This window comes from Mangifera indica, chromosome 9, assembly GCF_011075055.1.
Source record: "Mangifera indica cultivar Alphonso chromosome 9, CATAS_Mindica_2.1, whole genome shotgun sequence".
NCBI lineage: Eukaryota > Viridiplantae > Streptophyta > Magnoliopsida > Sapindales > Anacardiaceae > Mangifera > Mangifera indica.
The window spans coordinates 1,468,978-1,490,725 of NC_058145.1; the positions used below are offsets into that span (position 1 = coordinate 1,468,978).

At 33.8% G+C, this 21,748-nt stretch overlaps 2 protein-coding genes across 2 annotated transcripts; one reads left to right on the forward strand and one right to left on the reverse strand.

Annotated features, from left to right (window-relative positions):
• Positions 1-750: 750 nt before the first annotated feature.
• LOC123226439 (signal peptide peptidase-like 1) lies at positions 751-4,679 on the reverse strand. The gene is made up of 4 exons (XM_044650956.1): positions 4,554-4,679; positions 2,875-3,821; positions 1,148-1,348; positions 751-1,019 (listed from the first exon to the last, which is right to left on the reverse strand). The coding sequence occupies exons 2-4, from the start codon at positions 3,727-3,729 to the stop codon at positions 903-905; spliced, it is 1,173 nt and encodes a 390-aa protein (XP_044506891.1). The 5' UTR covers positions 3,730-3,821; positions 4,554-4,679; the 3' UTR covers positions 751-902.
• A 1,780-nt stretch (positions 4,680-6,459) lies between these two features.
• Positions 6,460-21,635, forward strand: LOC123225015 (tripeptidyl-peptidase 2-like). Its single transcript, XM_044648847.1, has 34 exons — positions 6,460-6,863; positions 6,973-7,051; positions 7,138-7,211; positions 7,357-7,466; positions 7,591-7,671; positions 8,119-8,205; positions 8,289-8,431; positions 9,371-9,521; positions 9,595-9,717; positions 10,054-10,137; positions 10,248-10,435; positions 10,556-10,730; positions 10,863-10,984; positions 11,297-11,376; positions 11,932-11,990; positions 12,918-13,072; positions 13,640-13,818; positions 14,233-14,345; positions 14,422-14,592; positions 15,369-15,497; positions 15,572-15,672; positions 15,763-15,880; positions 16,172-16,251; positions 16,708-16,780; positions 16,968-17,053; positions 17,134-17,185; positions 17,276-17,410; positions 17,577-17,645; positions 18,654-18,746; positions 19,294-19,389; positions 19,654-19,752; positions 20,019-20,111; positions 20,852-21,064; positions 21,172-21,635. Exons 1-34 carry the CDS (start codon positions 6,467-6,469, stop codon positions 21,328-21,330), a joined length of 4,167 nt encoding a protein of 1,388 aa, XP_044504782.1. The 5' UTR covers positions 6,460-6,466; the 3' UTR covers positions 21,331-21,635.
• The last annotated feature ends 113 nt before the right edge of the window (positions 21,636-21,748 follow it).

Here is a 21,748-nt window from a genome sequence, read left to right on the forward strand (position 1 = left end):
ACTGTTTACCAATTACACTTCGCTTGAGATATGGATTTTCTAATCAATAAAATTAAGTATCAATGTGAAATTTTTAAAATGATGCGTGATGAAATATTTTATCGGTCAAAAGGCCAAATTACTATGTACCACCTAAACTTCAATGAAACGACATTCTCCATGATTCACGTTTTCATTTTTTCACACTTACTTGAAATTATACAATAATTTTAACAATTAATAAAAATTTGTTACATTTTTATAATATACAATAAAATTAATATCACTCAACATTCCCGTGTCGTTTTTTAACTTCTCTCTTTTTCCACTTCTTGACCGTTGTATAAAACACCGAAACAAGGCTAGTGAATTTTGCTACACTTGGGGATTATCTAAGTGATAGGACCCATCAGAGTTGGTGGTAACAACAAAATCCAACCAAAACGAAACTCATCAATAACAGATTTTGACAAAAAGTGACAAATCTGAGTGTAATCTAGTGGATTAAATTTGAGTTGACAATAAGCAAATATAACCATGTTGGGAATTTATACACAGAATTGAAAACACGACAACAATGAGTGTCTGATCATATAGTCGTGAGAAATTAATAGATTGGTTGAGTTCGATACAAGGATGATGTCAACAAAAGATGAATAGTTTCGCTAACGATTTTGTAGTTTTGAAAATTTTTATATTCATTAATCAGCTGTGAATAAAAATTTTATAAGTATTTTTATGGACAATATGTTATTTAATGTATCAGTAATCTTAGATTGGGAATCTTTGTGTTTCTTTAGCCATGGGGAATTTGTGAAAATGTCTTTGCCACAAAATAAACATTGAATTGTTATGGCCCAACTCGGGTTTCCGTGGGTAGATTTTCCAAGTAACTTTACAATCTCTGCTATGAGATTAATGACTTACACTTCTATTTGACGAGCCTTCTCGTTGAGGATTTGCATGGGTCCTTCCCACAACTCATCCAGCTCTTTTCTCATCCAGGAGATAACGATTACAGGTCCCATTGTAGAAGGTACCTTCACCCAGTAAAAAGTGGAAGAAAAACTAAGCACAGGCAAGAAGAAATCTGTCTAAATTTCTCAGAGAGCATAATCATCAGAGATTAACCAAATTAACTTCGAGAAAATGATAATATGAATATTACCAGGTATAGAAGGGCAGGCTGAGGAGAGCGAGTCAAAACTCCAACGGCTAAAGCAGTTATGAGTCCAATGGTGTATCCTGGAAGGGCATACCATATATATTTGTGTCCCTTTGATGAATATAAATCAACAAGACTAATTGCATCTCTGCTCTTCCGATGATCAAAACAGAGGACCAATGCCAGAAGCATAGCAGGCATAGCCTACAAGAAGATGACAGGAATTATTACAAGCAGAAGACACAACAAAAAGATTCATAGGCAAACTGTGGCACAATTGCATTTTCAACAAAAAACAGCCCAGAAAAAATGTGTGAAAACTGTGTCTAGGAAATTTTTGACATGGGGTGTGAATATGTATGAGTACATTATGTGAACTGGGTTTTTTCCCCTTAAATTTGACAATTACACAAATTTGTGAAAACAAATAAAGATTGAAACAAGAGCACCATGGAAAACAAAAATAATAAAAAGAAATATAAACTGAGCTCATGTGGCTGTCAAAGAAAGGAAAACACAAGGAATTAGCATTTTCAGTAAGTGAACAGTTCCAATCTTCACATTATATTGGGTGGGAAGATGATGAAGCTATTCCATCAATAAAGAATAAGATATCAAGGAGAACGACAATTAACATCTTCCCACCTCTCAAATTTTCATTTACATTCTGCTGAAGCTTATTGAGAATTCACCCAAAAGCTTAAACTATCAAGAAACCATCCAACATTAATATTTAAGTATGATAAACTATGTCACATGAAATGTGGATAAGATAAAAAACAGGGTCAAACTCAAAACCAATTTAATGGCACAGAGAAGCAAATTTGAGAAATCAAAAAATTTGATTAAGTGAATTAAGATGTGACTGACAAGAATTTGAAAGCTTCAGTTTTAATACATATTGCAAAACCACTTCAACCAAAAACTTAAGCCATCAAGTAGGAGCCTAACATTACTATTTAAATCTAACAAAGCAACGTATGTGGCATATGCAAGTATATCATGCAATTGTGTATACATTTCAAGCAATATTTTCAATAACGTAAGACCATATTCAGGTTAAGGTCTGACTTCTGGTGAAGAAATAACATCACGTTTCCATCAAGCATAGAACATCAAGGATCACATAGGATGCTATTTTGGGCCTCAAAGTAGTTCAGGTATGCATGTGGCACTCATGGGAATTCATCCACAGATCTAATGGAGAAGCATAAGCACCAATGAACCAGTTTGCATGGAGTAAAATCAATGTTGCATAAGAAATCGTGCTAAAAGATGCAAAAAACTAATGATGAATGATTATGAAATTAAAATACAGATATTCAACAGCTTTGATAATTCCATTCTACAACAATAGATTAAAATGAGTAGCTCAGATGCCAACCTGACTTAGAATACAATGAATTTTTAGGACGTGATACTCCATCAATGATGGAATAAGAATTTGATGGACCAAAAGAACATAACAAATTCCATATCAATATTTCACAAAGGAATTTTCTACCATTAAAAAGTTTTCACCCACAGTAAAGCATTGATGCTGCACAATGACACATAATAGCAGGCACCAACTAGAATATTAGACTGGTCTATTCATGCAAAGCTATTGAGCGGATGCTTAGATGTTACATACCACTGCATAGTGATAGTAGTCAACTACAACAGTTACGCAACAAATTTTCTTTCAAAAAATTTACTGCAAAACCACTGAAATAGAAATTTGCTCATACCATATCACCAAGACCAAGCATCATGAAGTCTGAAGCATTTGCTCCAGGAATCACGCTTCCAAACAAATTCCTGGGAAATACAATTTTCACAGGCAACTCCAGCTTTTTTGTTATTAGCTGCAACCCAGGAAGACTCAGACTATTAGCCACTGTGTGCATAGGATTTGATGCTTGTTGTGTTGCAACTGATACCATGACATTAGCCCCAAAAAATCTCTCAGAGAAGAAAACCCAGAATATGTCATACACAAACAGACATACAAGGAGCATTGCACAAATTTTGATATTTGGAAGTCGCACATGGCTCACAAATGCAAAACAGATAGCAATACCCAACAAATTGTTCAATACCCAATGACCAGAAACAAGCCAAGCAGCAACTATAGAAGTGCATGCCAACAATAATAACCATTGGATTCGTGTGAGAGACCTCGAACAGCATCGTGACACAAATGGGTCAGCCAAACCAAATTGAGTCCTCATATAGGCAACATAGGGAGATAGGCAAAAGAATAGAGATGAAACAGATGCAACAGCTGTTAAGGCAGTGAGGAGTTGTGAGACTGAAGAAAATAGGTAGAACATCAAAAGCAAACTGCAGGAGCTCATTACTGGGATCATTAATGCTTGGGACTTGTCTAACATAATGGATGCTTCTGACAAACCACGGTTTCGCTCCATTTCTTTCCCATAATTTAGAGCCCTAAATGCAGATCCAAACGTGACTGCTACTGCTGTCAAGATGAGTGTAAGAGGAGCAGGCTCCAGCAGATATAAAAGTTTCCACAGAGACTCCATAACCATATCAGTGCAAAATACGTTCAACAAACTATTAGAAGCTTCCTTTCTGTGCATATAAATGAACACAAAAACCAAAAAAATTACATCATTTGTAACCAAAGTTGCATTTTCCACTGATAAACACTTCACAGAAAAGATGATGCAACCTGCAATCAATGATATAAAAATATACATTAGTGCAAAAGCCAACGTATGTATCTGAAATTATCAACGTCTGAATTAATTAAAGAGAAGCTAACCAAACCTTTAAACTAAAACATAATTGTTCAATTTTTTATAAATAGAGGAAACAAGAGAGAGAGAGAGAGAGAAAGAATTGCAAGAAAAAAGAATATGCTCAGTTTTTTTTCTTTCACAAAGCTTCAATGCAGACAAGAGAACACCTTCATTTTCCAAAAGGAATTATTTTGGGGACAATTAGCTGAAAATTTCAGGCAAATACAAAATCAAGTACACTCCATTTTACCCTCTAAGCCAATAAAATATAATAAAGACAATAAGAAACTGAAACTCTACCATATTTTCCCCCATGTAAGGGCTCAACACATGAAAAGCACATTAAAGTAAGCCTAAAGCAATTAACACTTGGCCTGGCTTAGTTCAGGTCAGTTGACTTGACCACTTCAATCTTCTTTGGCAATCAAACAAAAAGTATCAACATCTTTAATTTTCTTACCTATTTTCCAATTTTCATTAAAAACACGAAATTATCCCTAAAAAGTCAAAATCTAGGGTTCGCAAATGAAATTACCACAGGCGAAATCGAAATAGTTTTACATGGAATCAATGATCTGAAGATTCTGAAACAATTAAGTAGTTAATAGCAATGAAATTAGGGTTTCTAAATATAATTGTAAAGAAAAGCCAAAGAGAGTAACCTTGGTCTCTGAAGAGTTTGCAAGAGCTCTTGCTGATACACAGGATTTCCTTTCTCGTTTGATTTATGACAAAGACGGGAACGATATTACGCTAATTTCAAAAAGCCCCAACATTTTCACTATTGTTTCTAGTACCAACGCTCCCACTAAGTTTTTACGTCAGGCTATCTTTGTAAAAGTACAATTTGATACCCATAATAATAATAATACAGAGGTGTTTAAAATTATTAGTAACTAAATTAAATTAATTTTTTTTAAAATAAGTTATTTAAAAAATTAATTCAAATATCAGTTAAATGATGTTAAAAAAATTAATTTTTCGATTCGTTATTGATTTATTTATTTTTTAAAACTAGTTTTAAATAAATGATTAATAAAATATTCAATATAATTTCAAAAAAAAGTTGAAAAAAATAATAAAATAAGATAACTTTTTTAAAATTTAATTTAAAAATGGTTAATCAAAAATTCAGTTTAATTAATTATTATTTTTTGCTCGGTTCAAAATTAATTAATTTTAAAATTGGTTCAGTCATGATATTCTTTAAACAAAAAATTTAGTTTGGTTCAAATAATTGCAAACATCTTAGGTTAATCAATTTGTCTACAATGTTCCAAAATTAAAAATGGTTTGAATTTAACTTGAATAAAAAATAATTTGATTCAATTTAGTTCGAGTTTAAATTAAATTTATCGCTTGAATTGATGATTTAAATCTATAATTCAATTTGGCTTGAATTCATTATTTAAATTAATGATTTAAATTAATGATTTAGATTCATATCTCATTAATAAAACGATGTTATTTTATCCAAATAATAAGAAAAATTATCGATTACTAAATCATAAATTCTAATATCAATTCGAATAATTAATTTGATCTGAATAATAATTTTAGTTTTATTTGTGTGATAAAAAGAAAAATTAATTGAGTAAATTGTATTAGACGTATGTTTATAATTTAATACATATCTATACGAAAGTTCCATAGGTATCTTATCCCATTGAAATGGGAGAAGATAATGCTTCAATCTTATTATTATCTAAAAATCTGAAGTTAATCTAAACCAAAATTTAACTAACAGTAATAATTTATACTAAATTTTTTATTAATTGTAACATTTATTTTTTTTAAATGGGTAAAAACCTTTTCCCGCCTAAAGTTTAGTTTATTAAAACTTTCACCCAATAAGTTTTTTTTTTTTAAATTTTAAGTCCAATCTCTCTCTCTTTTGATATAGATTGAGCATTGTCTCTCCTAAAAGATCAATCGGAAGAGGGCAATTTATCTAAACTAGGAGAGAGAGAGACTAGGCCAAAGAAGACAGTCAAATATGGTTTTGATGGTCGAAAAATATGAAAAAAAAAGATAAATTCCAAAAAAAAAATAATTTTTTTAAATTATACTAAAAAGAATTATAAATTTTTAAAATTGAAATGAGAAGATAAAGTAAAATTTATTTTTAATATTATTGATTAAATAATAATTATATTCTTAAATTTAATAAATTTTATTAATTTTATAATTGATAAATAAATATTTAAACTTTTAAAATTTGATTAATATGGCGTTAATAGTTTTCAAAACGGATCTGGGAATGAGTCGGTGGGCTATTTTAATTTACAAAATATATAATAATTTTTATTATATTAAGTGGTTAAAAAAACGTGCCGCTCATTATATTAAGGAGTTGGAAGTCAATATCTTTCATGCAAGGACAGAGCCAGTAATTTCAACACCACTCAAATCCCATCCAATCAAAACCACTGCTTTAATAGTCCTGAAAAGCTCGTAAACACGCGTCATGCCGATCCCCCAAGTCTCTCACCTTCTCCGTCTGCGCCAGCACTTCTTACCGTAAATTACCTAACTACCCTCTAAAAATATCCGACAAAAGGTAAGTTGAAAAGCAATGCAATTACAGTGCCCATTATTATTTAAAGGGAAGTTTACGTGTACACACGCGGCAGCGTATCCATCGCTATTATTTTTTACTCCGGCCTTTTTGTCGTCTGCTGTACTCGTGGGAACTGAAAGGCAGCTCAGTCTAGTGAGAAGAAGAAGAAGAGTTGAAGGAGAGCGAGAGTTGACATTTCAAACTAGATTTAGGGCAATGCCTTGTTCTTCTTTTGTTTCTTTTGCTAGTGGTGGTGGTGTTGGTGGTGATGATAACGGTTCGCTTCGTAATTTCAAACTAAACGAGTCAACCTTCTTGGCCTCCCTCATGCCGAAGATAGAAATTGCCGCCGATCGATTCATCGAGTCTAACCCTAGCTTCGATGGACGCGGCGTCGTGATCGCGATTTTCGGTATGAGTTTCAATTACTCTTTTGTTTGGTTGAAAAGAAAAGAAGAGACGAGAAAATAATGTTTTAAAATGTATTGACTTTAAACGATTTTGGATTTTGGTGTTTTTAGATTCTGGTATTGACCCTGCTGCTGCTGGCTTGCAAGTGACATCAGATGGGAAGCCCAAAATCTTGGATGTCTTGGACTGGTATTATTTTTTGTTTTGAATATTAATGAGACGACGTTTAAGCTCTAATTATTTTCTGTTTTTCGTTGTGTTATTATCATTTGCAGTACCGGAAGTGGAGATATCGATACCTCAACTGTCGTCAAGGCTGATTCTGATGGTTGTATTCCGGGGGCTTCTGGTCAGTTTTATTGACTCGTTTAGACTTTCCACTTTAGTTGGATATGCATTTGCATTCTTAAAATTGAAAATGATTTTACATAGCATTGCATTTATAGTGTCAGATTATGTGGTCTCGACTTGATGGATGAAAATTTTCAATATAGGGGCAACTTTGGTGGTCAATTCTTCATGGAAAAACCCTTCTGGGGAATGGCGTGTGGGTTATAAGATGGTATATGAGTTATTTAATAACAAACTAACTTCTCGTTTGAAGGTAAGAAATATTGTGATTCGTGGAATCTTTGAACTTGTGTGTTTGTTCTCAAGCTTTGCTATGACTGGCTAACAAGGTAACATTTTAATCTTTTTTTTTTTTTTTTTGGTGATATTCTTGGCAGAAAGAAAGAAAGAAAAAATGGGATGAGAAGAACCAGGAGACAATTGCTGAGGCTGTAAAGCATCTTGATGAATTCGATCAGGTTACTGCAATGCTGTGGATTATATTTGGTTACATGTATTAGGTTTTAAAGGTTTTTGATACATCTATTTACACATCCTTTGTGCTAAGGCAGTACTAAGCATGATATTCAGAAGCTGAATCTTGAGAAAGTATAAATACTCATTGTTTAATTCCTTGTTTGCAGTTATTGTTCACTTTCCTATTCAGTGTTAGATATTTTTTTTGCCTTCATGCAGTTTTGGTTATTTGCAGACATTAGTTATTGCACATTCATATGTCTATAATCTTTGCAGAAATCCATTTTTGTTTTGTGTGGATGATATATTCACATGAGTTTGTTACCTAAAACAAAAAATTATTGCTAGATGTACTACCTGCCATGGTTTTTTGCTGAGTGGTTTTTTAGCATGTGCTGTTATTCTTTTTGTTACTTGCACATTACTTGTACTAGTATCCCTTTTTACAGAAACACAAGGAAGTGGAGGATGGAAAATTGAAAAGGATTCGTGAAGATCTTCAAAACAAAGTTGATATTCTGAAAAAACAGGCTGATGTGGGTAACTCTAAAATTCTGAATTACTTTTTCCCCTGAGTTGTGTTTTTTGCTCCTAAAAGTGATATCAATTTATATTTTAGAGCTATGATGACAAAGGGCCTGTAATAGATGCTGTAGTATGGCATGATGGAGAAGTATGGAGGGTTGCACTTGACACACACAGTCTTGAGGGTGAGCCAGATTGTGGAAAACTTGCTGATTTTACACCTCTTACAAATTATAGGTATGCGTGGTTTGCATTTAAAATATAGTAATGTTGAAAAATTCTTCTTGTGGACAGTAGTACGATGATGTTGATTACAGACTATTTCTTGTATGTTTATGCAAGAAACGGTAATCTTCATGCCACTGGGCACATAACATGCAAATGCATTAACTTTTATGTATCTTTTTTTTTTTTTGGGGTAAATCACTAGATTATTCCTAGATATTGTCATTGCATAAAAAGTCTTGCTCTCTTACTGTTAAATGAAGCACCTGACTATGCTTAGTAAAAATAGAGAAGCTACTGGAAGTTCTGATCTTGGTTGGGTGGAAAGGGCACAATAACTGCTAGTCTGGATTTATGTTAGGCTTTTCTTGTGCAGTGATGATTTCTCCATGCAATTAGCGATCGGTTTTCCTGGAAAACATGAATAGTTAATGGATAGCATCTATATAGTTTGCTCATAAAATATTTCTAAGACAATACTAAAATCAATGAAGGAAAAGAGATGAGGATTTGGTTTCATCATAAGAACTGTGAACAACTAAAAAGGGAAATATAAAATGGGAAGTACCCATTTATATATATTGCTTGTGTACAGTCCCCTGTGTAAACTTTTTTCATTAAAGGATTTTTTGTAATCTTTTTCATTTGCTTAGAAATGAAGTAAACTTAGACAAGTGCATTTAAAGAAGGATGAACAAGATTTATTTTGTACCTGAGTAAATATATATATATATACAAATATATGTGTGTGTGTGTGTGTGTCCCTGAATAGACACACTAATTTCAAAAACATGTGTTGTGCATTTTGTTTATTTCAATCTCTAAGACCCTCAAACAACATAATTGTACAGTCACATAATACTGTTGCTTTCCTGGGCATCGTATGTTTGGGAGTTACTAATGAATGTTATACAAACGAATGTCTAACTATTATCAGACCTACCCTTACAGGATCGAACGGAAGTATGGCGTGTTCAGCAAATTAGATGCTTGTACATTTGTTGTTAATGTTTATGATGAAGGAAACATCTTAAGTATCGTAACAGATTGTTCTCCTCATGGCACTCATGTTGCTGGTATAGCTTCAGCTTTTCACCCTGAGGTACTTCCATTTATGTTAATCTGTTTATTACATTCTTCAAGAGTAAACCGGTCCTGACATTTGTGGTTAATAGGAGCCTTTGTTGAATGGAGTTGCCCCTGGAGCACAGTTAATATCTTGTAAAATTGGAGACTCACGCTTAGGCTCAATGGAGACAGGAACTGGCTTAACTCGGGCTTTGATAGCTGCTGTGGAGGTGGGTAGTTGTTTATCTGAGATTAAATTACTTTCTCTTTGTTAGGGATTGTAGTCTTAGTGTTGTATTTCCTGCATTGTCTTTTCATGGTTACGTCTAAATACATTTAAGCATACATGTACATACAACTATCATGAATATAAATTGTAGATGTGAATATGTAAGGTAGGTGGTAGATGTGATAGTGTGCTTTGCTACATATAACGAACCACATAGAGGATTTCTGATGTGTGCTATACAATGTCTAAGAGATGGCCTTTATGCATATTTTACATAGAGGATTTCAAACCTGTGATATTCTATGTCTAAGTGATGGCTGTTGTGCATTTTTTGCAGCACAAATGCGATCTCATCAATATGAGTTATGGAGAGCCCGCTCTATTACCAGACTATGGTCGCTTTGTGGACCTTGTTAATGAAGTATCTCTTCAAAACCTTGCTTACTATGGATAACTGTCTAATTTCTTTTTCACTTATTTTGTCTTTCATGGTCACATATGATGGTTATGTCACCACTGCTTTTAATTTAGGCAGTAAATAAGCACCGCCTAGTATTCGTTAGTAGTGCTGGCAACAGTGGGCCTGGATTGAACACTGTTGGTGCACCTGGTGGGACCTCTTCAAGCATTATAGGAGTCGGTGCTTATGTCTCTCCTGCAATGGCTGCTGCTGCTCATTCAGTTGTTGAACCTCCCAGTGAAGGGCTTGAGTACACTTGGTATGTCAACTTTAATTATTCTGACTTTTCCATGACATATCACTCCCATATTCTGACACCTATAAGCCATTATTCTGCTTTGTATCTGTCTCATATATAAAATGTTTGTATGGAATGCAGGTCAAGCCGAGGGCCAACGGCTGATGGTGATCTAGGAGTCTGCATAAGTGCTCCTGGTGGGGCTGTTGCTCCTGTCTCTACTTGGACTCTTCAAAAACGCATGCTGATGAATGGAACATCAATGTCATCTCCATCTGCATGTGGGGGAATTGCATTAATTATCAGTGCAATGAAGGTATTTTCAATGCTTTCTTGGACTTTTTTCCTTGTCCTATTGACACTCATTTTTTGGGTAATTCTTTGGAGATCATTTCAGCTAGCCTCTGTTAATCTTACAGGGGTTTCTGTTGTTTAATTTCTCTTGCAGGCTGAGGGCATTCCTGTGAGCCCATACATTGTAAGGAAAGCTATTGAGAATACATCTGTTCCTATAGGTGGTTTGGCAGAAGATAAACTGTCTACGGGACAAGGGCTTTTGCAAGTTGACAAGTTAGAATTCTGCTCTATGCATTTTCATTTGCTAACTTCTGGTTGGAAGAAGTCTTGGGTAGAATAGGTGCATCACGTCTTCCGTATACCCTCCAATGACATCCCACCACCTATGCATTGACTAACCTTTTTTTCTGCCTAACCCTAGTAATGATTGGCTAATTTTGATATAAATGCATAATCGTGGAATCTTATTGAGTGGATGCATGGATGATGTGTTATGCCTGTCCCACTGAAGATTTTATCCTTGATAGGGAATAATTCAGCTTTTTGGATTTTTAATATTTTTGTTGACCACCTTTTTCATCACAGGGCATTTGAATATATTCAACAGTACCAGAATATTCCTTGTGTTTCTTATGAAATACGAATCAATCAATCTGGAATTGATAGTAAGTTTGTGTTCCTCCCCCAATGTCTCTGACTAACAACACACAAGCACAACTTCTGGGGTTTCACTATTATATACTTAATAAATTTTCAGGAGTGTCTTATATGTTAACGTTTCAATATTGTGTTGCTAGATGAAAAGCTGGATGCTAGGAAGAGACTTGTCATTTGCTTATCAGTTAATAACTTATTTATACGGGACTTTTTATTTAATATTTGGCTACAAGCTTTACCTCGGTCAGTTTAGGCAACGGAGTTAGGAATTTGGATGTGTAGGGGCCATAGTATAAAAAGAAAGGGAGGAGGCAAAGTTAATAGATATATTTATTGTTCTGGGACTGTATGGAAATATCTGTGTTTTGTTAAACTCTTTTGGCTAAGGGGGCATAGTTGCCACCCTTGGTTGAATTTTGTTTGTCCATAAAACTTTAGCTATTACTTAAAAAATATGGATTGTAGTTTCCACCTTTTGTTTCAATATTCAAGAGTTCTTGATGTTAGTTATCTTCCAAGTGAAGTACATTGATATTTATGTGGCACTTTAATTTTTATTGCAGCTCCTTCATATCGAGGGATCTACCTAAGAGAGGCTAGTTCTTGCCAACAACCATCTGAGGTGGGATTATGTTAGGATTACATAATAATAATTATTATAATAATATTATCAATATTATTATTATCTAACTTTAACAGATTACTGATAAATTTGGTGAATTTGATTTTATGACTATGCTGGTTGAAGATTATGCTTGGCTCTTGAATATCTATACTGAAATGTGGTTGTCTTCAAGCTACTCCAATTGCATAGATTTGGGTGTTTATTTATATCTTATTATTAATTTAGTTATTGAATCTTCTCTCTTACCCATTCTGTATTCTCAATAGTGAATGACTGAATTATCTGAAATGCTCATTTTTCAATAATGACTGTAATAACTTGTAAAAATTCATTCAGTATCTACATTTTTGTTTTATTGCAAGTTCAGCCTTCATGTTACAGTTTTCCTTTTCCTTTTAACTTCCAGCAGTTGTATGAAGTATCTTGTGAATAATTATAATTTATAAGCACCCAATTGGAACATATATTATTGGCTTAATTTAAATTTCTTTTCCATATCATAGCTTTTGAAATCAGCATAATGGTCTGTTATTGTTTAATAAAACGAGGCACTATGAATTGTTTTTGAAATCAGCATGCTGATTCTTGCCATGATGTAATCTTCCATGTCTTGCACATTGAATTCAGGGTTATTTCCTGAGAAACTTCCGAGTAGGACTTATTAAATGATTATAGTAATTAATTATCATTTTAACTGAATGTGAGGGCTTGCTTTAGTTCTGCTTTTTATTTTTTATTTTTTGGGAAATATTAGAGCTTGCTTGAAATGTTCATACAGTAGAGGTAACTTTCATTTTACAAAATGGATTAATCTCTAGCCTTTGCATTAAAAGATTGAACCATGGAGAAGATATATCTGCCTTGAATGCTCATATTATTGACTGCATACCAATTTGAAAGCAGCTGAAGTTATATTCTTAACAGTGGACAGTGCAAGTTGAGCCAAAGTTTCATGAAGATGCTAGTAATCTGGAAGAACTGGTTCCCTTTGAGGAGTGTATTGAGTTACATTCTACTGGAAAAGAGGTTGTGAAGGCTCCTGATTACCTACTTCTCACTCATAACGGTCGTACCTTCAAGTTAGTTGGCATTACTTCTCTATACCTTGACATTTTCTGTATCTATAGAAACTGTCAGATTGGACTTTTTATGTTAGTTTTGTCAATATGATAATGATAGTATAAAGGTTGAAGTCTGGTTCTGTAACTTAGCTGGGCATCGATTTTCTTGAGAAGTGTTTTCTCTTTCAGTCTAATTTTTTCTGCATGGAAAGTTGCTTGTTAGTTTTTATGATTGGTTTATTGAGGAGTTTATCTATTCGTAATTATCTGAAAAAATGTGGGACATTTAATGTAAATTGTGATCTGCTCGAGAAGAGTTAATGAATGCATCCCCAGTGTATACATAGCTAGGAAATGTCAAATAGACATATATACACACTGATTCATGTAGTTTCTCTCCATCAGGGGCACATGCTATGTTTCACCAAACTAAGTATATAGGCTTTCTTGTGTTACTTCATTATTTTTAGCATTATGAAAAGATTTCAAAGATTTCTGTGTAAGATTTGCTGACCTTGTTATCTCTAGTCTTGACTCTGAGAATAGTTTCTTCTTTTAACAAGAAGTTTTTTTCCCTTTTTTCAGCATAGTGGTGGATCCTACCAATCTCAAGGATGGTCTACACTATTATGAAATATATGGAGTTGACTGCAAATCACGAGGGCGTGGCCCTATTTTTAGAATTCCTGTCACCATAACAAAGCCTATGGCTGTTTTAAGTCGGCCTCCGCTTGTTTCATTTGCGAGGATGTCATTTATGCCAGGTCATTTTGTACTAGTTTTTAATGGTTTGAATTATGTATATATTTGTATATCAGAATCACTTCTTTCAGAAAGTTTTTAAAATAATTGCATCAGATGAAAAAGTGTCATTGAAGAATAGGTTTAAATGCTTTATAATTCAACATGGGCTAGGTTTTGATGCATTCTGAGACATGAAGAAAGTATTTTATTTCCATGAAATCACCAAGGCTTTGGCTTGAAATGATGAAATATTGTGCTTAGAAACTTTTCTTCTTTGCTTTTGGTGGCAACAATGTTCCTCATATTTAGTTTTTGAAAAAGATCTATTTGTCTAAACTCTCTGTTGCAGACCAATGAGACATCTGATCCTTTGATATACAATCTAGTTATTCTTAATTTCATCTTTGTCTGCCTTGAATCTACTGTTCGAACAGGTCACATAGAACGAAGATTTATTGAAGTGCCACTTGGTGCTAGTTGGGTTGAGGCAACCATGCGAACATCAGGGTTTGACACAACTAGACGTTTTTATGTTGACACTGTTCAGGTACACAGCATGCAAATGAAAACTTTTATCACGTCATTGTGATCTTGTTTCAAATGCCTGCTACTGCAATGTTCAGGTTTGTCCTTTGCAAAGGCCTATGAAGTTGGCGTATGCTTTGACGTTTTCTTCAGCAGCTGCCAAAAGATTTGCCTTCCCTGTTGTGGGTGGTCAGACAATGGAATTAGCGGTAGCTCAGTTTTGGTCAAGTGGAATGGGAAGTCACGAAACAACTATTGTAGACTTTGAGGTAACAAGTTCATGTCAAAATTTAATACAAGTTTTCTGTTCTGAGCAAAATTAAGATATTTAATCAGTCTTTCCTGTTGTGCAATTTGTTGATTTGTTTATCTTTTTGCTTTCCTTTGTACTTTTTTTTAAGTTCTGAACTTTTACAAGTTATTTTGCAGTAGTTGATTTCCTTGATTGGGATGGCTTTATGGACCTGTTATCTCAAGAAGTTCTTCTCACTTTTATGACAATTAATTTGATTCTTACTTTTTCAGTAATTTTGTTACTGTTTGACATGGAAATAGTCTCAAGTTTATACATTAATGGGACACTTTTATTTTTCTTCATTTGGATGAGTTTTCAACTTTTTGTCTCATTTCTTCTATTTTTATTTTCTGCTTTGCTGCCATTTCTTTTGTGTATCTGTGGGAGATTTATTACTGTTTCTGTCAGATAAAATCTTGACTTTATTGATTCTCTATGTTTATTTCATTATCTTGGTTTTTAATGTTCATAGGGTCATGATTTCTTACATATTCCTCCCCTTTCCCTTTTTGTATTTCCATGGTTTTGTTTCTGTCTCTTTAGATCAAATAAATTGAATGTGAAGTGCTTGCACAGCCAATGTTCATAATGGTGAATTCTGGACAGCGTAGCGTTGGTGCTTCTTGTTTTAAGGAAGGGTTAGGCCTGGAGGGATTGGGGTTTATTTTTTTGAAAATTTATTAAAGATATACCTTTTATTAACTTCTCCTTGAAGAGCTTTACATGTTAATATTATATAAATCTTTTCAGATTGAGTTTCATGGGATCGACATACATAAAGAGGAAGTGTTACTTGATGGAAGTGAAGCACCAGTAAGAATTGATGTTGAAGCTCTATTAGCATCTGAAAGACTTGCTCCTGCTGCTGTTCTTAATAAGGTGAAAAAGGGCATTTCTTTTTGAAGGTATATATGATGAAAGTTGTATTTATTTATTATTATATGTATTTGCAGATAAGAGTTCCATATCGACCTGTTGAAAGCAAACTTAGGGTTCTTCCAACCAATCGTGACAAACTTCCCTCAGGCAAACAGATCCTAGCGCTGACATTAACGTGGGATATCTTGTTATATTAGCTTTTTTTGCTGCTTCATTTGGATGCATTTCTGTTTATACTAGATCATTATCTTTTTTGGTTGTGTAGTTACAAGTTCAAACTGGAAGATGGAGCTTATGTCAAACCTCAGATTCCATTGCTCAATGATCGTATATATGACACTAAATTTGAGTCTCAATTTTATATGATTTCTGACACAAACAAGGTATTTTGACCTATTATCACTTCAGAAATTTAAAATGCCTGTTAGTAGTTGCTTGAGAAAAGCAACAGTTTCTGGATAGTGAATTCACCATTTTGATGAATAATATTTGCACTTAAACAAGAATGGTCTAATATCATTAGGAACTCAAAACTCACTTATTTCAGTGTTGTGGCAATAGGTCAAGCATATTCTTATATGCCTAAAAACATTTTAATAGAATCATACTTGCAGATCTCTATTTACTTAATCACATCTGATTTTTTTTTTCATGTTGTTTTATTTTCCTTACAGCGTGTATATGCAAAGGGTGATGTTTATCCAGATTCTTCAAAACTTCCTAAGGGTGAATATTGTTTGCAGCTTTATCTGAGGTATGAATCATTCAATAGGTAGCTCGAATGCTAATTTTCATTTTGTTCATCCCTTGTTAACTTTTTTTCTGCCTAGATTTGGTATATCAGATTCTAATTGAAACTGGCTCAGAAGAATTGTGGTCTTCTAAATAAAATTATGGAGTACCAACTACTAAAGCAACTGTCCTTGTCTTCTTCAAGAATTTTCTTAATATCAATTTGTCATGCAACCATCATTTACCTTTTCTTCTATAATCCATGTGTTCTTCTTAAGAATGCAACCATCATTTACCTTTTTTTCTATGATCCATGTGTTCTTCTTAAGAACCTGAAACTCGGTTTTCACTATGACTCTTATGTGGAGAGAGTCGACATTATATTGCATTTATAAAGTTCTCAAGTATATAAAATTTCTGGTAAATAGAGGTTTCAGCCCCATGTTTCTTTTCTCTCATGGTAATTATCATTTTTCAGGCATGACAATGTGCAGTGTCTGGAGAAGATGAAGCAATTGGTGCTGTTCATTGAGAGAACTTTGGAGGAGAAGGTAGATTATAATTAATTTCTCTAATGAGTAACTGTACTTGTGTGAAGAATAGGTCTGATCGTCTAGTTTAATTTAAGTTTATGGAAAATCGAGTTAATATCTGGTGTACAGAGGCTGTTCCATCTTGTTGAAGAACTGTTTGTTTTAAGTAGCTATTGAATGTTGCAGTGGTTTATTTCTAATCCAGGATGTCATTCGATTGAAATTCTTCTCTCAACCAGATGGTCCAGTGATGGGAAATGGTGCTTTTAAAGCTTCCACTTTAGTACCAGGGTATGTTTGACTGCTGTATGATTCCTTCTATGTTTTTGTTTTGTCTAACGTGTATCCTAATTTGGAGCATGTTTTGGTAGAAAAAAGCAAGCATTTTATTTGAGCCCACCAGCAAAAGAAAAGCTTCCAAAGGTATTACATTCTATGCCTCCTTACCTAAAGAATTCCACTTTCAAACATTATTTCACTAGATTTATAATAACATTTACATGTTATCTGCAGAACTCTCCTCAAGGATCTATTTTGTTGGGAGTAATCTCTTATGGAAAGCTGTCATTTGCTAGTCAGGAAGAAGCAAAAAACCCAACAAAGAACCCTGTTACATATCAAATTGCTTATGTAGTGCCACCTAATAAGGTTTCAAAGTGTGATGCCCTTTTTTGCCCCCTTTCACGACTGCTTTATGAAATGGTCAAAAAAAGAACATAATTTATCTGCTACAAGGATTAATCTGCTGAACAACGTCTCTTATCTGTTCCATTCTTTATACTTCCACAGTCTCTTATCTGTACTTGTTTGACAGGTTGATGAGGACAAGGGGAAAGGTATTTCTAATTGCACTAAAACTGTGTCTGAGCGTTTAGAAGAAGAGGTAATCCGATCACCCTGAAAGGACAACTTTTCTTCAGCAAATATGTGCGTGTGATGGATTTTTGCTGTTGCTTATATATTTGGCACTTATTGTAAAAGATGTCAAATTGTGTATGATATCATTGGTCTTTGTTGTCAAATAAACTGCAAATATTCTTTATAAATATTTCATAATTTGATGTGACTCGTGCAGTTGTATTTGAAAATGTATGAACTATTCTGGAAAGTGGATTACATAAATGTTTACTTGAAATTTTTAATTTTTGACGAGCAACAAATTAGTTTACGTTAATCTTTCATTTATATCTATTGATGAAACTGAGGTTTGTTTTTATATGTTTGCATTTTGACTCTGTAATGCATTGAGGTATAAACAAGTTTTATTTAATTATGGCAAGCTTCTCTTTTCACTAAAGTGTAATATGATATAAAATGTTGTGTGTGTGAACAAGTTTTATTTAATTATGGCAAGCTACAAGTTTTATTTAATTATGGCAAGCTTCTCTTTTCACTAAAGTGTAATATGATATGATATGATATAAAATGTGGGTGTGTGTGTGTGTGTGTGTGTGTGAATGATGAATGCAGATTTAGCTAGGCTGTTAAATTCTGAGAATGCTTCTGCGGTGTTAGCCTCTTCTCCTGTTCTGGTTATGGGTAAAAGCATTAAAGAGAGCCTTCAAATGCATTTCTTTAATTCTTGTTGTGATAGATTGGGTAATTGTTTTTAGAAAATCAGCTTTTGTTTCTCTTATACTCTTCAGGAAATTACAATCCTGTTATGTCCCTGATTGGTGAATACTTACTAGTTGTGTTACAGTAGTGGAAGACATGTACACATTAGGCTTTCTTTTGGGAGCTTCTCTTGAAGTCTTCTCACTTCTCTATGCTCTCTGTTATTTTCAATATGAGCAAGCCTCTTGTGTCTAGCTGTTAGATACTGAGGTTTCATAGTTGTTATCTTCCAGTTTTCTGTAACTACTCTATGCTGGTTTTGCATGTCAAACAGGTCCGAGATGCGAAGATAAAAGTGTTGAGAAGCCTTAAACAAGAGACTGATGAAGAGTGCTCAGAATGGAAAAAGTTATCTGCTTCTCTCAAGGTTAAAACTATTTGTTACTTATTATGAACTGAGAAGCCCTTATAATCTGATTTTAAGTTTATTGTTTATGCTACACATGGATATTGTGGAAATGCTTTGTTGTGCTGTTTGATTATATCCTAAATGTAAACACTTACATCCTAAATAATCAAATAGCTCAATGAATATTTTATATTTCATTTTGTAAGTAGTGTAAATGCTATTGTCGGACACTTTTCTATCAGCTCAAGTGTCTCAACTTGGTATGATAGCAGCACTGGTATCAGGTTAACTGCTATGTCTTGTGTTTAACACTCTTATTCCATTAATTATTTCAATTTTCACATGCATCATGTATGAGCTTGTTAGGATTTATAAACTATTCTAGAAACAAGCTTTAGTTTTTACCGATTTGACATAAAAGTTTAGGATGATTTTTTCTGCTGCCATCTCTTTTCTCTTCCAGGGCATTAGAACATCAGTTCAACTTCGTAACAACTTAGTTTGGGCAATTATTTGGTATTCTGTTCCAAAAAGTCAATTAATATCAACACCTGTGTCTTTGTAGAGTGAATATCCTAAACACACTCCATTGCTTGCCATGATCTTGGAAGGTCTGCTTTCTCAAAGTAATATTGGGGACAAGATCCGCCACAAGGAAGAGGTAAGTCTTAGACAAACATAACTATATGCTCTGTATAGTATTGATTTTTGACAAGCAAAGAAGTTTATGCATTATTTTTCAGAATATCAGGTACTTCAAAATGATTTCAAGTAATAGAGACCCCCTATAACTATGTCTCAGAGCACAACTCATATTACTTCTAAAATGAAGCATTTTTCTCTTTTTCTGTCAATTTATTTATTTTCAATGGAGGATGGGTATGTAAGCATAATAATTGACACAATTATGAAATGACGCTTGCAGGTTATAGATGCTGCAAATGAGGTAATTGACAGTATTGACCAAGATGAGCTGGCAAAATATTTTTCACAGAAAAGTGATCCAGAGGATGAGGAAGCAGAGGTGTGGATCTATGGTTTTTTTTTTTTCTTTTGTTGGCATTGACAATTGAGCTCTTAGCTGTATAGTTTATCATAAATTATACTATCAAAACCCATTTTTCTCTAACTTTGATATGGTGGCTGGGCTACACTTTATGTCTTCAACTTTCAACATCCTCTTAGAATTTATATTACCTCATTGCTTGAATCATGGTAGTATTGCATGTATTCAGTCATTTATTAGAATGATGACAATTGATTTACACCATTGATGCTTTCTGATTATAGAAAATCAAGAAAAAGATGGAGACAGCCCGTGATCAGTTAGCAGAGGCACTTTACCAAAAAGGATTAGCACTGGCAGAGATTGAATCATTGAAGGTAGTTCTGATTGTCTCTGTGTCTTATTTTCAAAAGTTTTTTGCAAAGTGTTTTTGTAAACAAGGAAGTATCATGAGTTTTTTATGCAGGCTTTTGCTAAAAGAATATACTATACTATTACTGTGTTATTGAAACTTTCCCCTCTATTAAACTGTATTATTATAGTGCAAAACTTGTTTTCCAAGAAACTTAAACGATTCTTATGTCGGCTTTACAGAGTTTGTAAATGATTCAATGATTTAAAGGTAAAAGTTGAATGAACATTTTATGAGTGGTACTACCAGTATCACCATAGCTGAACTTACTTTTCTAATTCTATCATTTAGCTAGATACATCTTATATTATTCTATTGCTAGGGACTGCCAGCACATTGTTGCAAACATCTTTCTCTCACCATCTTAATGAGTGTTGATCTCGCCATATCTGAATTTATTTTCCTATCATTTAGCTATTTATGTCTTATAATGTTAGGGTGGCTAGGGTCTGCATCCATCCATATTTTTACAAGAGATCTGTAGAGAGTATGGTTAATTTTGCCTCAATTACTTCCACATGGAAGTTCATTGTCACACACTTAATTGTTTGAATCATATAAACTTCAGAGTTCTAAAACCGATATGATTAAAATAAAAAAGGAAAAACCAGCATATGTTTTCCTTCTGTGTTTTTAGGCAACATATGAGCACAATTCCTTTGTTAACCTGTGTAGCGTTGATCGACCTTTTTATTATCATTTCAGAGTGACAAAGCTTCAGGTGCTGATGCAAAAGAAGACGCAAAAGATGTGGACAAGACTGGCGATCAATCTGCACCTGTCTCTGGTGGTCAGCCAGATTTGTTTGAAAATAACTTCAAAGAACTGAAGAAATGGGTTGATGTGAAGTCTTCCAAGTATGGCAACCTACTAGTGCTACGTGAAAGACGGCTTGGAAGGATTGGAACAGCACTGAAGGTAGATTTTCAGATTTATTAGTTTAGCTTACTGGTGATGACTGTTTCGAGGCAGGTGTTTTGTTTCATTACCCTGCAGAGATATTATTAAATCATCTTCTCGCACAGGTTTTGAATGACATGATTCAAGATGATTCGGAGCCTCCCAAGAAGAAGCTCTATGAACTGAAAATTTCTCTGCTAGATGAGCTGGGGTGGAGTCATGCAGCGGCATACGAGAGACGGTGGATGCATGTTCGCTTCCCACCCAGCCTTCCTCTTTTTTAAGATTTCTCTCTTTACCATTTTGGAAGTACATCCGGCTCAGTTGCAGTTCCAGGTTCCTTCATTTTAACGATTGTTTCTATCGTAACAAGATACGGATGATTCCTTTTACTTTCTCCCATATTTTTCATATTACTGTGAAATGTTGGATATACATTATTGCTTTAGAATAGCTCCTGGGTTTAAAATAGGGATCAATTCTTCCCAAGTGGTGTGGGAACTCTATAGTGGATTGTAGTCACGTTAATATGTTTTTCTGCTATAATTTATCAAAGGGGAGATCAGTGTATCAGTGTTTTATTTTTATAGTTTTTGGTTCAAGCTGCTCAATCGATCGTTTCCAAATTCTCGTGCACAACTGTCAATAAAATTATGTACACAATTTTATATATAAACAACGATGTATCATTATGTGATCGAG